Source organism: Lonchura striata, chromosome 3 (genome assembly GCF_050655825.1).
Source record: "Lonchura striata isolate lonStrDom1 chromosome 3, ASM5065582v1, whole genome shotgun sequence".
Classification (NCBI taxonomy): Eukaryota; Metazoa; Chordata; class Aves; order Passeriformes; family Estrildidae; genus Lonchura; species Lonchura striata.
In genome coordinates, this window is record NC_140705.1 from 31,553,846 (window position 1) to 31,577,303 (window position 23,458).

General features: G+C 35.9%; 1 protein-coding gene across 3 annotated transcripts in view; it reads right to left on the reverse strand.

The window, feature by feature from the left end:
• IMPG1 (interphotoreceptor matrix proteoglycan 1) overlaps positions 1 to 18,032 on the reverse strand; it is a 74,409-nt gene extending 56,377 nt beyond the window's left edge. For 2 of the 3 annotated variants that reach the window (XR_014954227.1, XM_085576438.1), the window contains exon 1: positions 4,224 to 18,032. Coding sequence is in view for 2 of the 3 variants with exons in the window: in XM_085576438.1 (XP_085432564.1) it covers positions 4,224 to 4,290 (67 nt within the window). In the remaining variant the exon portion in view is untranslated. The remainder of the gene's footprint in view (positions 1 to 4,223) is intronic. The other variant, XM_021554259.4, reaches the window with a different exon arrangement.
• Positions 18,033 to 23,458: the final 5,426 nt, after the last annotated feature.

Consider the following 23,458-nt stretch of genomic DNA (forward strand, 5'->3'; position numbering starts at 1 on the left):
GCTTGGTTTCTATGATCTGTGATGAGTCACGTGTATGAAAGGTATATCTGCAACACAGCCATTAAAGCCAGTATTTCAGGTAACAGGAGCACCAAGATTGTCAATATAAATTTGGGTAAAGTCTGAGGGAGGTATTGGAAATTTGAGTGGCCAGGAAGAAGCAGAACTCTAGAAGCCAGTAGAACCTCACCAATGGAAAGATAAGCATGGTGGCCTAAGTACAATTAATGATGTAGCTGTGAGCCTGGGTCCTACTGATTTTCAGAGGTCTGTGTAACCAGAACCAGCCCAGCAACCCTTGCTGCTGTCCTGCTTTATGGATGCAATGCTCTTACCAGCCAGGACTTCAGTTTGTGCGTCACACCTCAGGCCCTCATGCTTTTGTGAAATGAGGACAACAGTGTTACTCTGTCAGAACAGGTGAGGGGGAAAATGATGCTTGCATACAATGATAAAGCATACTACAATTATGTAAGGATATATAAACACACCTACTCTGTGAAAGGCGTCAGGGTACTTCCAGATGGTTGTTAACCTTATCTTTTTCAGACAGGTTACTGTTCTGAAGTCTCTGTCAGGTAAGTAGCAGCTGACAGTGACTAAATGCCAACAGACATGTATAGGAATGCACATAGATATCTTTCTTTTTAAGAAGTGTGTTGTTCAATATCACATTCTGAAGGGGAAGAAATTGAAACACAGTTGGGTTTACAAAGTACAAAGCTCATGGAGTGTACAATAGTGCACCTAATTCCTGATTAACATGAAATAATTATATGACAGAGAATGATCAGAAGACTAATTTTAATCCCAAAGGGACTAGGCTGGACAGACGTAAAAAAAGAATGAAAACATTTAAAAATATTTCCAAGCATTTAAACACAACAGAATGCATACAGAATTTTCCTCTGGCAAAGAAAAACTGTATTCTGGAAAGAAAATCATGTTTATTTTGTGATGGCTGTTGCCCATGTCACTTAGCGCACTGCTTAAACCCCAGAGGCTCCAAAATTAGCTGAGAAATGAACATGGACAATCTGAATTTCTAGTTGTTTAAGACTCCCAGTTATTTTATTGTAGCCTGTAAGCTGATGTCCTGTAGAAGGAGAAAACCTTGGATCATTAATATTGACCATCTTGTCCATGGGTGTTTTCTGAGAAAAATCCCATATATCTTGCTGTTCATTCACATACAGTTCACTAATCCCTATGGCATAGGTGTGACTATTCCTGGAATTAATCTTTAGGATTCAGTGACAATGGTCTAGTATTTATATTAAAGTTTGGCTTTTAGCCAGAAAACAGAAAAGATCAAATCCCATATATAGTGCAGTGTTACATTTGTTTGAGAAAGGAGAGAAAAAAGGAAAAGTCTTACTTTTCATAAGTTTATAAGCCCAACCAGGAAAGCCAAATTTAACATGGTAATTCTTATTTTATGGATGAGAGTAGAAGATAATCCTAGTGCAAAAAAGCAAATATATATTGTTTTCTTTCTTTGTTTGAAGCTTTATATTCCTTGATTTTCTTTTTCCTTTGGCACAGATTTGCTTAAACTTTTTTTTTTTTTATTATTATTTTTTAAGGGCAATTATAGTAATGAAGATCTGAAACATTTATTGTGGAATTAGAACAGCCTAGCGGGAAGGGGTGAGTCAGAATGAATTAAAATGATTTCATAGAGCACACACAAAGCCTTTGTGTCCTAAGGACTGGCTGAGTAAATAACAGATATTTGCTTGCTGAATAAAAAAAGCCACAAAATAGCCTTGAATACACTCTTCCCCACGGCATTCTCACTATTTTGTGCTAAGATGTACCCAGCATCAAGGGATAGTTTTGAGAGTTCAGGGCTCCTCTGCATTTTGGTATTTAATCTGGCCATTCAGTAGTTTACTACTCCGATTGTGTGCACAATCTTTTGCTGTCAAAAAGGTTTTATTCCTTTCACTTTCCCTTTCCAGTGCTAGAAACAATTTTTGTCAGGACAGTAGTAAAATTATGGCAAAAGTTAAACACCGTACTCTTATTTTGCTCTCTACGGTTTCCTGTTTGTTTACTGTGGAATTGGAGGTGCTCCTGGAGAGCCTCCAAATGACTGGGAGAAGGACCCTGTGTCCTTCTCCCAGGGACAGGGAGGAAGGACCAAAAAATATTATTAAGCAAGCTCCATATTTGTTAACCTACCTTTGTTAAATATAAATGTGAGAAAAGAATGAATTTGAATTTTAGTTTTTCATGAGGAAAAAAATCAGATGACTAACCCTTTAAAAATTTAGAAATTATCTCTAATTTTTTTCTGTTTAAGATGGGGATGTTTTATATCTTAGTATCTTATTTCCTAGTATCTTAGTATCTTATTTCCATATTTCCTATCACAGTTTACATGTACTGCAAATTTGAATGACCTCAAAGGTCTCAAAACACCTAGGAGCCCCAATGAGTGATTCATGCAAATATTCAGACTGCTGGGAGAGACTATATACTTTTAAAAAATATTTTCTGTAAGTATCTGACCCTAATGCTAAGTAATAAAATAAGAGCTCTGGAAATATCTCTGGAACTTCTTTGAAAAAGAAGTTTCTTAACACAAGCATTATGTGTTTTGAGATCTGTGTTCATATATTTGGGATCAAATAGTTTAAAAATATTATGTATGGCATAACTAAATGTAAAAAAAAAAATATACATTTATGCATACCACATGCACTTTATTGAACTGGTGGCAAGGAATATTTCTAGTTATTTAGTATTCCTCTCTGTCAAGATAGTCCCCCATTATTTTTCTCGTCTTTTATGGAGAGTATTTTGTAATATACAATCACAATTTGCACTTGGTGAAACTATGTCATGCCACTTTTCCCACTATTGCTTTCTAAGTTGTAGTTATAAATAGGGTCTGCAATGATGCCATCAAACATGCATGGATTTCTCTTTCCATCACATAATATGCAACTTAAATGCAAAGACAACACATCTTGATAAGACTTGTTTTCTTGTCAGACATGAAATATAGTCAGTCTCTCATATTTTGCCACATTTCCAAAATATCATTAGTGATTAAATGAAACTATTTGCATAGAATCTAAAAGTAAAATCAAAGAGCCACAAAACATAATTCTAGTGCTAGCTATATATTTTCTCAATGATTTTTTCAGTACTTTGTCCACTAGAGAAGATTTGCATGATTTAACTGAGATGCAAGAACTTCTTTCTTTAAGAAAAGCAGGAGCTTCTTTAAAAAACGCAAATGTGTAAATAAAACTTTCCAGATAGTATTGACAGTAGGCTATATTCCATACTATCTCCCTAACAAATATTTAGATAACATTGAAGAGGCTTATCTTTTATAATTTTACATTCTTTGCATTTAATTAGCAGGCCTGACATAAAAATAGAAGGTCATTGACTTGAGCACACATAGCAGTTGTAATGTTAGCTTTTAATTCAATTATGCAAATATCAAAGCATAGATAGAAAATTTAATGAGAAACCTCCTCCAGAATTAAATGCATTCTCCAAAGCTCTAAATCTTTTGAATATGGGACTAACCAGAGAAAATTACGTCATCATCTTTTCTTTTTTGTTGTTGAAGTAGCTTTATAAATGTTGTGAACTTCTAAATGTTTTAAAATAGAGCAATAGTCAGCTTATGTACTAAGTACAGAACAGTTCCCTGTGTTTCTCTTTTCTTGCAAATAATTTTGTAGTTATTATTGCAGTAATCCTTAGTGGTATTGCCATTTTTGTATATTTGCCAGTATGGTGTATTCTTCCAGAATATGTCTATTTGTTTTTAATAATCGGAATAACTGTCTTCCCTAGTAAATAGATATATAGTTTGCTATTTTCTCTTAATTTCAGTGATGAAAGACCATCTTTAATCATGTCATCCCTTAGATGATCTTTCAGCCATTTTTAACTTTCCATATATTTGTCTCACAGATATGTTTTTTCATAACAGAATATGTTCAGATAAAATGAAGCTAAATTGCATCTCTTATAGACATTGTAAAACCTGCAAAACACACATAAGAAATAATGCCAGTATTTCCCTTTTCAGCTTTATAGCAGTAACCACAGTGTGTCTAGTAGAATTGTCAAAACACCACATTCTAATTAAACATTCTGTAATATGAAAGCCCTTGATCTTGCAAATATTTTATTTCTCAATATATGCAATGCAAAATTCATCTAAACCTTATAGATTAAGATGAACTTACCTCTGCTTCCCTGAACTTGGAGAGCAAGGCAAATGATCAAAAATATTAATCCAGTTTTCAAATGCATGCTGTCTATTGATCATTCACAGTTTTCAAGACCAGTCATGCAGGAAACAAGAATATTTTGGTAAAGTAGAAGAGTTCTGTTTTTTTAGAGATCTAAAATCCCCAAATGTCTCTCTTTTTCAGGTGTCTCCAACCTTGAACTGCATTGAATTGCAACTGGTGGAGTGCAACAGGTGCCAGAGTGCAAGAGCTGGGTGAACCCCTCCAATGCTCACACTTCTAGCCTGGGGAACTGGAGTGGTAAGACAAGAGTGACGAAGTTTTAAAAAAAAGCAGTGTCTGTTTCTGGAATAATCTGTTTATCTGCTGCTCAGACATAATCCCTCTTACGGTCCAGCTGGAAGAGCTTTCTTCATCTTATTAACCTTCTGGAGCAGCATCTGTCAACCCCAGGAGACTTCAACAGCACCATGATAAACAACGGAAGTCTCTTCTAGTTCCCATTGCTTGGAGTGTTGTTCTTTTGAGCTTTCTGGAGGTATGGCATGCCAGCATGGGGAGAGATAATTGTTCTGTTTCCAAACCAGTGACCACAAACTCCAGGGAACTTCCTTAGGATAGCTTTTTCCTGAAAGAACATTCAAAGCTCAGCTCTTCCGCTGACCATGTCTTGCAATCCTCTCTCCTTTGTACCACAGGGTTGCTGTTGCAATATTCCTGCCGGAGCAGTGACGATGATGTTCTGTGACATGGGTGAAGTGATGACTCAGCAGCAATTTGCAGCAGTGTTCAGGGCTGGAACAATCTGATGCCAAACTGTGACTGGGACAGGGAAAGTGCTGCATGGTGGGAGGAGAAGAGAAAGTGGTGGGAAATGCTGTTTCAAGCACACAGCTCTAACTAGGCCAAGAATTGGCAGTGGCTGAATACACTGTTCAAACAGCTCTGCTCCAGTTTCACAGATATCTATTCCAGTTACATTCTGGCAAGTGTTAAGTGTTCCATACTTAGCATTTTCCAATACCTTTCCTACTGTTTCATTACACCTGAAAATGCTCCCAGGTAGGCATTTCTAGTGGTCTCTTCCCCTTAAAATATTTTTCAAAGGGCTTTAACATCAGAAGTATCTCTGGCATCAAGAATCTGTAAGCACAAGTTACTTTAAGAGCAACCTTCATTTGAACCCAATCAGTATTCTATTTTTACTTAGGATTTAAACAATTATAACCTCCCTCCCATTCCAAGATAGCCTGATTTTAACTACTCAGACCAGCTACTGTGCAGACTGGGCTGGGTTCACACAAGATTTGCTTTTTTTTTTTTAGTGTACAAACTTTCATGCACATTGCTTTATCAATCCAACAAAACAAATTAAGAATACCTTGCCAGCAGCACAATTCAAAGCAACAGTGGAGATGATTAGAATTGCTACTGAAGAAAAATGTATTATTATATAAGGATCATTCTTTAGCAGTACCAATATTTGTCTTTACATGTTTTACATATTGTATATATTTACTATATTGGATATAGTGAAATCATAGAAATAGTACCTGTGTGAACCAGGTAATCTTTAGCAAATATTTACAACAGCTTTTTATTTGGAAGATGAAGCTCCCCCCATATGTTATCTTATTTTTAGTTACTTCAGCTTTCAATCTGCAACAACTGGAAGGAAAGAGAATTTTTCTCAGGGTGGTGGAATCTGCCATTTCTGGTGTCATCTGAGAATGTGGAATTGGTGAAAGGAAGATTATTTCCTCAGAGAACTCTGGGTACCAAACTCCATATGGAATTTGGTAGCAATGTGATCCTTTAATTCCATTAGGATTCTAATTTGTCAGACCGCATTTTGAAAATGTGCAATAAAGAGATTTACTTAATTACTCTAGAAACTGCTTAGTGAAGCCTGGGCCAGGAATCAGAAATCCTATATCAAAGCTTTCATATAAAAGTGTATTTCTGAGCCATTCACATGTTGGAGAAAGCAGACATTTAATAACACATTCTTATTTTTCAGAGATAAAGGAACAAGAAAAATCCTAAAATATGGCACTGTTTTTGCTGTCAAGATATGACTTAAGGAAAAGATTAAGTTCTATAGGCAAACTATGATTAAAAATTTATAGGGCAGGAGTTTGAACACTTTGAGATTATGCTTAAATAATGAATATTTCAAGCTGTTTTCTGCTAAGACTGTACCTTCTATGTAGTTCCATTTAATTAAGAAATTTTGTAACTAACCTTGATAACTGCCACAGGGGATGCAAACAAGAATGATAAACACTCATTAAAACTAAAGAAATATTATCTAGGGACCACTCCATCTCTAAGTACTGCAGAGTTTAATTATAGGTCACTGTTAATTAATCTAGAAGTGTTTCTTCTAGTTGGTTTGCTGTCAACAATAATTATATATTGTTTAAAAGGTGATTAAAATAATTCTACTGAAACTCAATAATGCATTGCAAATATACTATCAAAACATGGGAAGGGCAAAAGTGGAAGCCAAAATATCCATTCACCCAGGATAAGTGCTTACAAATGGGTTAAATTCAACTTGTTACTGGTCATCTGAGTGCATTGCTGCACATATCTAGAATAATCACTGATATACTGTTTAAATACAATTAAAGATGTTTCCTTTGATTGCAAAAATGAGGAAACTTGTATTCTTCTGGTCCTTTTTCTACTTTTGAATTTGGCCTAATCAAGACTTGTCTCTCAGCCTCCTGATCTGCAAGGATAAAATGGAAAGAAAAACTTTTAAAAAATTAAATGTTGTATCATACTCTTGTCCTGCAATAGCAATATTGCCTAGTAAGACCAGAAATTTGAATGAGATGGTGGTGAAAGTTATCGGAAGAATGGAAAGGTTTCCCTACAAGGAAATATTACCAAGCCTTGAAATCTTTGGCCTGAAAGACAAATGACATAAAAATTGAGAGAATGATTAAGTGTCTCAGTTTTTCTTGTAAAATAGAAGAAAGAAGAGGAATATTTCATTTCAGGCATCTATTGCCTACCTTTTACTGAAGTTTTATATTTTTCGTCTTGGCAGCTTGCTGAGACAAAATAATTTCCAAATTAACTATGACATTATAAAATTTTTCTTCCTTTAAGAATGTAAAGGAATTTGAGACATTTTTGAACAGTAACACCATCTGGGAATGGGATACACAAGCTCTTCCAGTTGCAACTAAATTAGATTCTACAAAATCAGTCAAATGCACTAAAGACAAGCTGGAAACCATCACTTTTGCTTTCCTGTTCTTTATGTTATTTCTTTATCCATTTATTTGCCATAAACACAGATGAGATAGTAGATTAACTGAGTCATCCATGAATACCTTTAGGCACTGAGCTGCACTCCCTAACTCAGACTAACTTTCCATTAAAGTCAAACTTACTGCTCAGGCTGAAAGCAAACTCGTCTATTTTCTGTGACACCTCTCTCCTCCAAAACACGGAACCTGATGATCTGCTGTTCTGCAGAGACCATGGAGGAGTTTTAATCTGAGCACAACACTGAAGCAGTGATACATGAATGCAGTTCTTCATTGCCTTTCATGGACATAACCCTAGACTACTTCTGCACTCGAAAAATATCTCCAGGTTTTTCTGGGGCCTTCAAGAATCTTTGCTGTTATGCTGTTGTTATCACATTTGTGAAGTCCTAGAACCCCTTATCAGTTAGAACAGGAAAAAGTATCATGTGCCTACATTTACACGAGTTATCAGTCAGTAGATCTCTCAGGACTGCTTGACGCCATTACCTCTGCTTTCTTCTGATACTTTTTTAGACTGTGCATTCTTAAAAGGATTTATGTACTTAAATACTGTTTATTGTGACAAGGGAGATAAGGGTATGAAAAAAGCTTGGTAGTTATTGAACAATTCAGCATAATTATGAGGAAAATACCTCAGCCTGCTTTAAGATGATCACTGATAAGCAAATGATGCTCATGTTGATAGTAATATGACTTTTCTTTAGTATTTTCTAACATCTAAATAGAACTAAAATGATTTTTTTCCTAGTAAGTTGCGAAACAGCAAGCTGACCACCAGCTTCCAGTCAATGGAGATAAAGACTACAGTACATCTGCCCAAAGAGATTATCATTCACCTGCTTGCATACCAATACACAACCTTCTGTTACTCATGGGGCTGCCTTAAGCTTCTATCATGGGGAGTCATAAGAAGCAAAAACATCTTTCTTCCTATTCTTAGCACGTTGCTTTTCTCTTGATGCTGGGAAAGGATCTTTCTAGATTTATCTGTAGAGTAACTGGTAGATTTACTGGTCACAAATCTGTCCTCAGCAGGATAGCAAATTAAGTTGAACACTGTAGTTAGCAGCTCTAAATAAATGAAGCTATCAAAGTGTCTTTATGTGAAGAAAGCTTTCAGAGATGCGGTCTTTTGCCATATATTTTCTCCAAACAGAAGAAAGCTGGTAGCTCAGTTTCTTTTAATGGTAATAGAAGATGTTTAGCAGTGAAAGAGAAGGCAAGGAGGGAGATGTCTAAAGTGCTATCTGTGCTTGTATCTTTACACTATCTTAGTTTTTCCCTCTTTGAGTGTAAAATAATAGTTCCTCTTCCTTGCTTAGCCTAGCAATGTTCACTTCTTTCTTTCACAGTTTGTAGCTATTGCTTGTCATCCACAGTGTCTGCATTTGTTCATCAGGGTTTTTCTTTCTACATTTACCATGTGAGAGTGAAGTATGAAATGACTCTATTTCCTGTGCACAAGGCTGATGTAGTAGGCAGGAGTTTCTGGAAAGGTCTTGCAAAACATCCTAATGTGTGCTCCAGTGTTCTGTGCCACTGAAGTTGTGGTTAAAGCGACCCAGAGAGATAAAAATATATGCAAATGTATGGAAATTTATCTTTATTATGGAAACAGTATATATTTTTTACCTAAGAATTTCTTACTGTTTTTTTCAGGAGGGATGGGTGTTGCTATTGTTTTCTGAAAGGGACAGCTGACATTAAGCAGGACTCTAAGGAGATGACCTGAAACTTCCTAATCTACATGTGTGATGGTAACTGGCATTAACAAAGTTAGTGGCTGTCATAATTTCAATATTTTTTAACAAAATATAGGAATATAGGAAAGTAGGAAATAGTGTGGAGATTACCTTTAATTAGACCTGGCAAAGCTTGGGAATTTTAAAATAATTTAAACACTACTATTATGTATATTGCTGGAATTTCTTCTTCAGTTGCTTTTAGTAATCTACTGTGTTTAAACTCAGTGAAATGCTGTGAAAAACCTCTTCTGACACAGTTGCTTTGGGAAGCAGGTTGTCTTTCAACTATACAAGAATTGACCTCTCATCTGACAAGATTGTTCTATGCTTTTGATGGAATCTTATCTCTAAGAGTCCAATAGTATCATGCTTATAATTATTTACATAATGGATTCTGTGTATGTGCAGAAGATGGTTTTCCCAGTAGTGTTGCTGCTGATTCCCTCCATGGAGTCTCACAAAGTTAATTTTGATGTTGTTCTTACCACCAATAAACTCCCTTATAATTTAGATATTATAACATTATAACAGTGTGACACTGCCATTACTCATATCATGCTTTGTTCTTTGTATCCCATGTTACCTTTAACAGTGCAAGTGCTATTAAAGGAATTTAATAACAGCAACAACAACAACAACAACAATAATAATAATAATAATTATTATTATTATTATTATTTTCCATTATTTCTGGAGGGCTTTCAGACAACAGGGTTTTATGCAGATGCAGATCTTGTAGATAAATTTTTGGGAATGTAGCTGATGCAAAATAAGGGTTAGGAAACATTTTCTCTCTTTAAAACCATGCTATAGTTCTTGGTTTTATTGCTCAGTTGCTCTTTCTCTTTTTGGTATTGAAGAGCTTTAACAGAAATAGCAATTAGATTTTGGTGTTGGAGAGCTTTAAGGAAAATATCAATTAGATGAGTTCTTAGTTGGTGTTCCTTTCAAACAGAAAAAATTTGAATATTTTTTGGCTATTTTATGTGAGGTTGGGTGTATTTTTATTGTTTCCAAAAGTAGGTATTGTAAAGTTGTTCTCATACTTAAAAATTACTTCTTCACTTTCATTAAACTGCTTGAGAAGTTGTTATGTATAATTTAATATGGTTGTGACCTTGTTTTTCTATGAAGATGTCAGTTACCTCTCACTTCCAGTTTTTTTTCCCTTTCCCTTTCCAGATTTGTATGTCTGGAAGTGTTTGTGGTTTAGTGTAGTATTCTACAAGGCCAAATGTATTATGCATGTATTACTCTGCATGCTGAATACAGCTGGGATTGTTTAGCTTTCAGAAGAGATGACTCAGGGGGGAGTCTTAACAACATTTAAAAATACCTGATGAGAGGGAGTAAAGAGGCAGAACCAGGCTCCTCAGTGTTGCCAAGTCAAAGGACATGAGGCAATGGGTACAAACTGAAATATTAAAAAAATTATATTTGAACAGACTTTTAAAATGTAAGAATGATTGAACACTGGGACAGTGGTCTCCAGAGAGGCTGTAAAGTCTACATTCTTGGGAAAACAGCTGAGCAGCCTGCTCTAGCTGACCCTGGTCTTCCTGGGCGTTGGACAGTGTGATCAGCACAGGCCCCTTGCTCACTCAGCCATTCTATGGCACTCTCATAGTGAGCAGCACTTCAGATTACTGCAGGGCCTCTGTAAGACACATTCAGCTTCAACCAGTATTTTCAAAGGGATTCTTTGATGTGGCAAATATATTCATACACAAAGATTTCAGAGTATAATACACACAGAGCAGGAAGAATTATTCCATGTACAATTAGGAGTCTAGGAAGATGAATTACACTTCAAAGAAGGAAAAGTTTAGTTTGAATAGAAATAAAAAGATTACAGAATTTGTTCATTTCTGGAACTGAATTCTGTGATGAGGAAAAGGTTTGTGTGTTGTTACAAATGGTGTTAATAACCTGCTCAGATTTTTATTATCATCATTCTTTCTGTGATTCCTAGAATATGCTTCAATATTTCAAAAAACATTGTACATACAAATTCTCAATTAAAGACAACCCTTCCCCAGGCATGAAGGCAAGAATTGATAAAAGTAATAGGATGGGAGTTCAAAAATATTTTCACAATATAGGATCAGTTGTGGTTAAGTTACTTCCAGTGTAAAACATCCTGAGATGCACTGATGGGGCATATGGTTGGCAGGAAGGGAGGAGCTGAGAAGAAAATCTATTGTACACAAATTCCATTTTCTTTCCCTTCCAGTCCAGAATAAACCCTACATTCTCAGTCTTTGATTGATATTTTGTATCAATTTTTAAAAATCACATTTTCCAACGAATTATTTGTCCAAGTACCATTTTTTGATTTTTTCCCCTGGTCACCATCTGGCCTCTCGTCTGGTCTCTTTTCCCCATGTTGCCATCTGCTTGCTCTGCTTTCTGACCTTCCTATTTCATTCCATCTCCTAATTTCATTCTGCTTTTTTCTGCAGTTTTCTCATCTCCTCTGTGTCTCAGCCTGAAGTTGTTTTCCAGCCCACTATGGTATGTTATTTTAAAAGCTAAGAGTGGAGTAAAAGATTGTTGTGTTTATTAGCTACCCCTGGTAGATAATGGTAAAGTAAGAAGTGAGAAACTACTTCTTTTATCTTATACAATACCACCATCCACTGGCAGTCCTTCCATCTTCCCCTCTGCATGTCACTGATGGCTACAGTAATATGCAAGTAGCTCCTGTCTTCCAAATTTACCACAGAATTACAATTTAGAAGGCCAAATAGCTTACCTTTTATTAGTTAAAGATAAGTAACTGCAGTGTACCTTCTTTCTACCTCCCAGCATACTGTGTTAACATGAGGGTTTATTTAGTTCCTTTTCAGACATCTTTTTATTTCAATTTCTCATTCATCATTGCTACCTTCAGGTTCCCACAGTGGCCCCAGTTTCTTCATGTCTCAATGTAATGAGGGCCATCCCTGGAGGATGCAGGCTTCAGAAACCAGGCTCTGTTGTCAGCTGAGCTTGATGCTGATGGAAGAAGATGTGTTATGTGGGTTCCTCTCACCTTACTTCTGAGATAACTGAGCAATGAACTGGGATTCCTCATCATTCTGGTCTGAGTCAGCAGAGAATAGGCTCCCTCTGGGATCTAGCAGCTTTTTGCATCACACTGATGATCAGCCAGAAAAATGGTTTTGGAAGAGCCAGTTCAAGGTTGATTCTGGCACAGAAGAAATTAAACCCAGCAACTTTTCTGCATAGCCTCATATCTCTGTGAGACACTCTGGCTGGCTGTGTGTCCTTATTACCAATTCAGGGATGCCTCTGTGCTATGCACTTGTTAGAGGCAAGACAGTTCACACATAGACTGCTTTTTGCAGTTCCATTTAGGAGCAGTGCTGCCCTGTGCCATGCAGCCACCTTCTGCAACCCCCTGAGCTTCATTTCTTACAGACTGCGAGCTCAGCCTCATTCCAGACTCTGTGTGCCTCCCCTCCCTCCCTCTGGACATTTTTAATATCTGCCCCTGGTCCTCTGTCTTTTTGTCAAGTAACCCATTACAAATTAAACTCTGCCCAAAGGACAAATATACAAAAGTATGTGAGCTGACACGAAATTTGCAGGCTCTTACTCCTCTTGTTCTTTTTGTGTGTTTAATTCTCTCTCTAGCTTTTATCTGCCTGTCTATTTAGATAAGAAGCTGTGGAATAAGGATGTTGTGTGTGTATTGTACAAGCCCCACTTTCATAAACACTCTGGTAACAAATAAATGTTACTATCACATTATATTGAAGGTTATCATACTATTTCTCAAAGGTGTTAGTGGCAGCTGTTCTACTGCTGTCTATTTGAGATCTGTTTGGGACTCTGCTTCTGCAAAAAGGTATTTTTTGTGAAACTGCTCACATTCTCTTCAGGCTGGGAGCTTTTTTTTTTGCTCAGATGCTTTCCTGGATGCTAGATACCATGGAAATGTTCCAGGAGAATTTTCTAGACCAGCACTTTAAAACAAACAGGTCTTTTACTCTATCTTCACATGTGAGGACTTGGCATTACCTGCAACTTATCCCCTCAAACCTCTTGAATAACTTGAGAGGAAATAAAATGACCAGTGTCTTTGGAGGGATGTCACTGCCCTGTGTTTTTTCCTCCATTTACCACAGATGCCTGTTTTCAGTTTGAATATGCATTTTTGAGAACTGTAACTTGTGTAGCAGTTCCAAAAGTCCATCTGTATTTATGTGCAGCTAGTGTTGAAGCTGTAGCAGCACACACTCAGCATTGCTAAGAAAAGAGACAAGGAAAAAAAATTAAGCAGCCAGGAGCTGCAAAGCTCCATATTAACTTTTTAGCAGTGATTTAATTAACTAATTTAAAACATGCATGGTCATCCTTATTTAATGCACAGAACCCATAAAATCCCAGGTTAGCATCTCTCACAGGGAGCCCATACAGGATTTTAGAAGCTGTCTTGTCTTTCCCTAGAGTCTCCATATGAGTAAATGTGGTCATGACATGTGAAGAAGTTCCTACTTTCCTGGGACCTGAGTTTTCTCTGAAAATTATTTGTGGGCTCTACATGAGGCCCATTTGCTCAAATACCTTTGAGGCATCTATCAGTCAAATAATCTTGCTTTGTAGGAATTCTTTCAATAGAATGTTTGCTTTATCTTAAAGGAAAGTGATAAGCATATTATTGTCTAAACTTACAGGAGCAAGGTGAAAACAGTATTCTCTCCTACTTTGACTATCAAATTAATATTGTTCCTTTATTTCTTTACATATATTTCCTCCATTTTCTCCCTTTCATACATGAAAAAATTGTTGTATATCTTATTGTTGAAGTTGGCTCTCTGTTTTTGGCTGGAAGGTATTAGCTATTTTGGGAAATTCAACACTTCAGGAACAATCCAAGAGAATACTTCATTAAGCTAAAATTCCTGAACTGGTATTGTTATGTCTTAATAGTAATGCAAACTAGAAAGCTGACTTTAAAACAGAACAGTACTTATTAAGCAACTTTTTTTGGTGTGCAGTAAGGTCTTCCATGAATATGCTTGTGGGATGTCTCTGGATGATCCAAATTCCAAGTCAGGGTTTCAGGTCATATATATGGGGAAGGGTGCAATACAAATTGTTGATATTCAGACTAACTGGCAAGAGGGGCAGTTTCCCATGCTGGCTTTTCCAGGACTGTAGTTTCAGGATTTGTGCTGTTTGGGTTTGGATACAGACATTTGTCACATCTAGTCCGCAAACAAAAATGTGGGACAATTTTTATGCCAGAGAAAGGATTTAAGGGTGAGATGCTCACTTTCACAGAAAATCTGACACTGTTAGTGTATGAAAACATCAGTGGCCACTCTTGAGAAAAACTGCATATGTTTTTTAATCTCTGTGCTATAAAGTATAACTTAACTACAAATAAAATTTCCAAACAAATTGGGACTCATGAAGGTCAGAAAAGCGAAGTTAACTTACATAGCTGAAAAGAATGAGTTCTTGGAGTTATGGAAATTATTAGAAAAAAATGTATCTGTATAAAAGCAAGTGTAAAAATTCCAACAAACCTACAAAATAAGAAGAATTTGGAATGCAGATATTGTGATGAAATAAAATGGATCATAAGGAAGAAGTAGGAGGTCCAGTAGTAGCAAACCCTTCATAGAAACAATGAGAAAAATAGAAATGCTAAAAAGCAATGGCATAGAATGTTATATATAATGACTCAGGAAACAGATGTAATTTTTACCTTAAGTATCCTAGAACTTTGCAAAACCAGGAAAAAGTAACGCAGAGATGCACTGATTTCAATCTTATATAAACTTTATATATTCATGAATAGGGCCACTGTCAGTATTCCTACGTTGTCTATGAAATGGAGCTAGTGTACTCCATGTTCTTCCATAATGTAATTCTTTGAGTCTAGAAACTGGCTTCTGTTCTGCTGTAATACAACAGTCTGATCAAATGTTTATCATATATAATACCCTCTTATCAGTATTCAATTTTCTAATGCAGTAACAAAGTCTTATCACATATGTGACAAGACTCCTGATAATGAAGGTAAGATAAATTAAGTACCATGTTAAAGGTTTGAAATGCGTTAGAATTCTCCCAGCAAGACTTTTGACATTGATTTCCTGATGTACCTTGGAAACAGTGTTTACCCAGGAAATTTCACAGCAAAAGGAATAAGTAAGCAAAACTTGTGAATAAAACCTTTCACTACTGGATTTGTAGAAGCTGTATTGGAGCCATGTGTGCTGCATGCCTCATGGGAGCAGACTGAATAAAAATGGAATTCACTGTGAGGAAGGATGCTGATTGCACATACCTAGAGCTAGGTATAAGTGATTTATCTGACAGAAATAACACTTTTATGTAAGACAAAGTATTGGCTATCACACGAGGATGATTGAGAAGCATAAAGCAAAGATGCAGAGCTCCTTATTCAATATCATAGAGCCTTCCAAAAAGTACAGAAATGTTTCTGTAATGTATCATCATTACTTCAAAATTGGGTCATTATTCACAATGGAGGAGAAATGTTTTCAAATTATATTTTGCTTTTCTGCAGGAAAGCAGTTAATGGCACATAAATTTAAATTGCTGTGAATTATGTTACATGCTTAATTTTATTGCATTCATTAAATTATATTACTTTCCACAAAGAACAGTGTGCTGTAGAATAGTTGTCAGTTTAAGTGTTTTGTAAAACTAACTGAAAAGTCCCACATGGGACTTGATAATTTTCTTCTATAGAAGTTAGATATGAGTGCAGACAGTTCTTTTGAAAACTGCAGAGACTGAAGACAGAGCTTCTGCTGAAAGGGAAGAAAGCTTCTCCTTCCAGAAAATTGCACAGATCCAGCAAGAGGAGATAAGTATCTTATATTTGCATTACTGAGTCTTCTTGTAACCATCTTAGTAGACTGGATTTGTGCTTTTTTAGTGAAAGTGCATTGCCTTTCAGCTCTTAAATTAGCTTTATTCTAATTCCTATTAACACTCAGCAGATGGAGAGCTATAATCGGAAGGGTCCTGTAACTAGTCTGCCAAGTGCACTTGTGTACAAAGGACTTGATTCCATCATGGTTTTGCCTTGATTTCTGCCAAATGGTATAGCATTGACTTTAAGTAAAATGATCAGTTTCATAAAATCTACTGAATCAACTTTTGAGCAGAGTGTACCTTACATGCATGTGTTGATCTGATTGAAGCCCTGGGTACATTCTTTTAATTTATAATTTTCTCACTTCAAAATAATACATGTATTCATTTTTTCTGATTGTCAGCTATGATTTACAGATGTAGAAATCTTAGAATGAGAAATAAGTGGCAAAGACATAGTATAAATAGGATGTTAAGACAAACTAGCTTTTTGTTTGGGATTCACAATTTGTATTTGTTCTGGATTGTGACTGGATTGTAAAAGTGGGTTGTAATTTCAGAGACATCTTAAAATTTTTTACACAAGAATCAAAATGCATCTGATCTTTACAAAGGTTAGTGCAAATTTAGAATCAGAATGTATCATGACACTCACTTTCTCAGAACCTCTTTTACAATATATAGTTTACTTATGTCATATTATACAGAATATAAAAACAGTAAGAAGAGCAGCAAAAGGTTCACTAAAAATCTTTTTGCTTAGTGCTTGTTGAGGGTGAAGAAACTGACACAGTCCTACACATTCACAATACACAAAACAGTACAAGTTTTGTGAAAAAATAAGAATAAACATATTTATTAAATTGCAGAGATTAACTTCCATCAAAAGGCCATAATTTCAGTGCTATAGGAAACCAATCAGAAGAGTTTCTACAGTTGTTGCTTTTGTTAAATTTACAGAGAATTCTTTACAGAGAAACATCAGGGAAATATCAGGGAATATCAGGGAATTCTGATGCTTCTGAACATATTGCAACTTCATAATATGAAAGGACTTTGTTAAATTAAATGACAGCTCCTGAAGCACTAGGGAATGTAACAATATTGTACAGCGCTCATTCAGTTTGCCACCTGATAGAGAAGAAATGCAGCTTTTCTTTCCTGTTTTTGTGAGACTTATTTCACATCCACACAGAATACATACTTTGATACTGATGGTCAATTTTGAAAATTCCTGTTTGTTGAGTGCATTACAAAAATGCATTCCTTCTGTTGAGAGAACAGACAGTATCAGTTCTTTTGATGTAAGTCAAACAGGCCTGTTCTTTAACTTTAACTGTGCAGTTGGTGCTCCTGTGGAAGTTATTTATAGTCTCAAGGGAACCAGTGTGTAGTTTTTACACCTGAGTTTGTATTTCAGAATTTATTGCTTATTTTTTTTAAGGCTTAACTAATTTGTAGTTAAATTTGAGAGGGGATTGGTTATAAAATTGCTGATTCCAGAAATCCCATCTAATGAGAAGCCACAACTTATGAGAAAATCAAAAGGCTTTCATCCCCACAGTATATACTTATGAGAAAACTAACATGTTTTTTTCCCCATAGAAATGACTTCATTATTCTGGAGACTGCATATTGCATAAGATGAGTAGAGAGCAAATGCCAGAGCTGTACAAAGGTATAGACTCATGTGGAGAGGGAAACTACAAATATGGTTATAGCACATGAAAAAGCCAATTGTAGCTTTATTTGTCATTGATAAAGCTATTAGTCTAAACTGGACGAACTGCAAGAGCTGACTTAAAGGACAGTCAACAGCATCTTGTCCTACTGAAAGGAAGGAATAATGCTATTTAACTAGGATTATTGAGCTGATATTTCTGGATATGCAAACAGCTGGATTACATCTTCAACAGGTATACAATAGGCAATCTTAAAGAGGAGACCTGTTAACAGGATAGTATCAAGCATAAATAAAACAAGCAGACTTCCCAGAACTGACCTAGTTCAGATTTGTGTTGTTTCCCAGGGTCTACACCTCGTGCAGAATCCTACAAAGCACGCAGGGACATCTAATGACCGAATCAGAGACTGCAACTAAGCACACTTAGGCCACCTGAGTGCACAAGAAATGAGAGGTGTACACAGGAGAGGCTGGGGTGGGTGTTGGAAATGCAGAAAATTGCCTCACATGAGTGCAAATATCACCAAATAAAATATAAAGAAAATTGTTATCTGAACAGGAGTGCTGAATGAGGCTTTAATTGAAATAATCTGGACCAATGCAACATTAAAGCTAATTGAAACAAACTAAAACCAACCACCTCCCATTCCCTGGACTTCGGGAACTGAATGGTGTGTAGTTTTAAAGTGACAGGATGTATCTATGAGTAAAAAGTCAGAGTTCTGCTTATACAGGAAAATCATCTCAGCAATCTACTCAAGGCATAAGGATTTGGGGAAGTGTAATTAGACCAGTATTCTGGGAATTTAGAAAGCTGGATTGAATTCTGTGTTCATCTACAGACAACTGTATGACCTTCAGCAGAGTCCTTGGGTCAGATCACCAAGGCTGCAGTGGTGGGGGAGTTAGAGGCTTAGAAGCCTTTGATGATCTGGAGCTTTGTTGATCAGTCTAGCTCATTTCCATAAAACTTTTCTCTCTCAAGGCAGTACTGGGAGGATGAATGTGTTAAAACTGTGCTTTTATGGTGGTAAGAGAAGGACCACAAGCAGTTCAAAACCGGAAGTTTTGAAGAACAGCTCTTGTGCACTGTTGCTGATCACACATCTGTCTTCAAAAGGTGCATGCCAGGGCTGGATTGAATCATAATGGTATAGATTTTCTTTCTTGCAAGGGATAAGTACTTTTCTTGTATTTTGTATTTTGGTGGTGGTTTTTTCTTTTTATCTTTGTGTTTCTTTTTTTTTTATTTTTTTTTTCTCTAGGTATCAGACGAGACAACTTCAAGTCTTGGTTAATGATCTGAATAAAAACAATAACAAAGGAGCTTTTAGCTGGTCAGTTCTGTTTTCATCATGAGATGATTCTACAGTTAATGTGAATTGTTATAAAAAATTTCATGGTACTCTGATGTTATTAAGACGTGTAATGATGTTATCATTACCTACTTAAATATTTTTCCAGCATTTAAAACACTCCTACTTTCCACAAAATTAATAAAAAAATAAAGGAATAAATGACAGATTTTTTTCTGTGTTAGAAATGTCAGTGGGCCCTGGGGACATCTTCTCTTACTGTTTAGGCCTCTCTGTTGTTTTTTAGTCATTGATGTTTCCCCATACAATCTTTTTTCTCTTAATAAAATCTATATGAAAGTTTCACTCCTAAGGAATGAAAGCAAATTTCTACCTTTGAAAAGTCTCTCTGGATTTTTCTCTTATAAAATGGATTATCAAGAATCATCTTTATCATCTTTTCAGCAGTTCCTGAAGTATAAGTGATAGTTTATTTGTAGAAAAGATAAGGACTGTTTTAATTTTTTTTACACAAGACTAGAATAAGAATTTTACTTTTGGACTCAAAGTGATTGAATTATTTAACTGGGATTAATTGTCCAGAGAATTTTCTAAACCTCCTAAATTATGTTTATGGGCTTCCACTTTTTTTTTTTTTTTTTTTTTTTTTTAGCCAAAAACAAATAGCTAAGGATTCTTTCACAGTTAAGCAGAGGATTTAGATTGACAGATCTGACAGAGAGCCTCTGCTAGACTTGGAAGCTCCTGAATCACTATGTGGAGGCCAGACAGATAATTCTGGGTCATTGCAGGCCTGAGACCTCGACCATGGTGAGGCAGAAGCATGGTGGAAACTGTGTGAAGCTTTGCTGAAGTAAAATATGTTCAGTAGATTTCATGGATGTCGTTGCTGCTACTCTAAAATGACTCTCTTTGAGCCTGATCGAGAGCTTCAAGGTCTTAGCCAAGACCTGGCTTACTGCCCTTCCTTAAGGGAGCACCAACAGCGCTATCTCCCTTCCATGAGTTATCCTGTAGGTTGGTTTGTGGCTAATTACCTCTCTTGAAAATGTCTGGGAAATAAATGCCTCCATTCCATATGTTTTTCTCGGGATTAATGTTGATTTAATTAAATTTGTTTGCATTTCTAGCATTTCACAGGCCATACCCAGAGGGGAATTAAGACTCTGCTGCACCCTGGCTTCACTTGAGTTTCTCGCAGAGATGTAACAGTCTGGAGCTACGTTTCATCTAAATCGTGTCCATGCCTATAATAAATTACTGGTTTTACAATCCACTGTAGCAGGGGAGTAGCTCAAGAAGCACTAAGGCTTTGAAGAAGTGCTTAGACACTGGTCCAACTGAGTTGCTTTGTTCCTGTTAAAAAAGGATTTAGTCTGAACTGTTAAGCAACTTGGAAGTAATTTATCTGAGTACGTTATGGTAAACCTCTCATCTGTTAGATCTATAAAAAGTCTGCATATTTTTCTTGTAATCAGAGATTCTCAATAACATATATACAGGTTATATACATTAGCTACTATTTTCATGCCACTGAAGGAAAATTAATTAGGCAAATGTTTCTATTCTAGCATGGGTAGATGAGATTTCAACAATATTTTGAGATTGTTTCCAGGCCTTGAAAAGTTCTTGGCTTCAGGCTGTTTATTTTCTTGCATTATACATTTCTAGACATTTAAGGTAAGTGGAAACATTTGCACATTCTGGAAAAACTGAGTTGGGTGAAGTACTTATCCATATTTCATGGCTTCAGAACTGCATTTAAAAGAATCTATTTCATAATTTTGCAGCAGTTCTCTGAGTAAAATTTATTTATGCAGTTGTATATGGAAAGTGTAGTTACTGTTAATGTAATTGCCTTGTTTAACCAAGAAAGTAAATTCTAACTCACTCTGATAATTTAAAGAAACACAATTGGAAATTCCTTTTAATTTCAAAGATAACATTTTGTTGTGGGTTGCATGTGAGATCTCTATATTGTGGAAGAAGAAATTCTTCAACTCTAGTTCATGTTTGTCTTATTTCTTTCTTATTTTCTTTTCAGAGCCAACACTTCAAAAATCTCAGAGATGTAGCTGAACACTGAAATTGCACTGTTTAATATTTCTTATGTTTGCATGTTGTGAAAAACTAAGGTGATGAGGCATTTCTCTATGTTGTAGCGAGGACTACTTCCATGAGATTCCAGATTGGTTGAGGTGATGATTTGGAAATTATTGTCTTTTTTCTGAACTTAAGTTGGTGAAATAAATGGAAGGGACATAGAGATTGTGATGCATAAATGTGATAAAATTGTAGCAGTATACAATTGCCTCAGAAAAAGAAATAATTTAATCTGATGGCTACTTATTTTGTGCCACATTTGTAGTTGATTGCAGGTTTACAGTTTCAAAGTGCAATTTTTATGCCATTAAAGTTATTTTTACACACAGAGACACACCTTAGCACTTAATACATAAACTGGGAAAAGGAATGATAGGCTGTAGAACTAAAATCTGCTGTCCAATGTTTTTTCAGACATATGAGGTGTGTTTCTGAATGCTGACTCACACGTCTTAAAATTTACTTTAAATAACTAGCTCTTGTAGGCCTGTCAGCTGGCATTTTATAGTGATGTCATTCATAGCGCAAAGTCAATTAAAGTTTTTTCTTATGAAAGAAGAAAAATTTAGATATTTTATAAAAAGATTCCTTTGACTGACATTGGAAAGCCTTTATATTGCTGGTCATATATAGGACCAGCCTCGAAAAACCTCTTCTGTGCCTTCTTTTCCTAGGGCTGTACAAGTCAATTTCTCTCAGACATTTTTCATTGTATCTTGTGCTCTGCTCCTTGAACACCCAGGTGGCTCTCAGTGAACTTGCTCCAGTGTGTAAACATTTTCCTTGTGCCCTGGGAGCCCATGAGAGGACAGAGGGTGCTGCACGTGGTCCACAAGCAGAAATTCCAGCGCATTCAGTGCACATGGAGCTCACGTTGGCCCGTACAGGGCAGTACATCAACCTAGAGGTGAACAGCTCCTGCACGTCCCACTTTTCATCCCATGGTGCTGAAATACTTAATCAGCATCCAGCCTAGGTCAGTAACCTCATCAATCCCTGGAAGTTTTGGAGAACATTCTTAACTTTAATAATTATTTTTTCCCTTTCTCTTTGCTAGCACAAAAATAAGTCAAGTCACTGTCTAGTGAAAGGCCTTTTATAAAGTCAGTATCACGAAGTGGCAGTAGTAAAGTACTTTGCCACAGCCTGGACCTAACCATTGCCTAAGGAAGATAAACAAAGCTGTAAAAGAAATTTGCAAATTTTTTAAATTCAGAGTAACCATCTTGTTTTGTAGTGGTGGTTGCATTTTTTACACAAGTATCAGTTTCATGTCTTCCTCTTCATAGAGTAAACCTAAGTTATAATTTTATACTTGCTTAGCCCTATTGGTTTTCATCTTCTACTTAGGACTAGCCCCCATTTATCTCAGTAATGTCAAATTTGTTATTTTATACCTTTTGATTGGACCTTACTCTGGCCATCTTTTCAAAGACATCAGAGAAACTATTTGCTGAGAGATTAGTTCTGGGATGTAGCTAAAGAAAGAAATGAGATAGGCTGTGTCTTACAGTTTTTTCACTTCAGGACAATAGCAGAATTCCTATTTTTCCTTAGGACTCGTGTTTTATTATTTGGTAATAAATTAATCTGTGTTAGATCTGAAGGAACTTTTTTCAAATGGTTATTTAATGATACAATTATAAAATATATTTGACTTTGCAGCAATCATGGGCATATTAGAAGATATTCATATTGATATTCTGTGTGTTAAAATTACAAAAGTCACATTTCAGGTATTTGCATAATTAAGGAAGCTCATTGAAAAATAGTAATAAATGTATTGATCACTTAGTGATCAAATAATCCTACTGTTATCCTCTCAAGATGGTAAAAACATAGTTTTATTTCTCTTCAATAGTTATTTTATCCAAAGACATTTAAAAATGTTTATAGAGGAGGAGTTCCTCAATGGTTTCTTATGCTGGTATGGTGTCATATTTTTATTTTGAAGTCCTTGCACTCAGAATTTACCAGTTGTGAACCCTAGAAAATAAGGATCAACCTGGAGGAGTATCTGCCTTTCATGTGTGAACTGCTCTGTGTCAGGGCTTACATCAGAAGCAGTGATGTTATTATCTCCTAGATACAAATACATTCTGAACTTAACTGGACCTGCATGAAAGTAATAGGAGTTCAACATGGCATTTAATTGTTTAAAAACTTTCTGTTGAATATGTTTAACTTTGTCCAGAAGACACAGAGGCACATACCCATCTAATTGCAT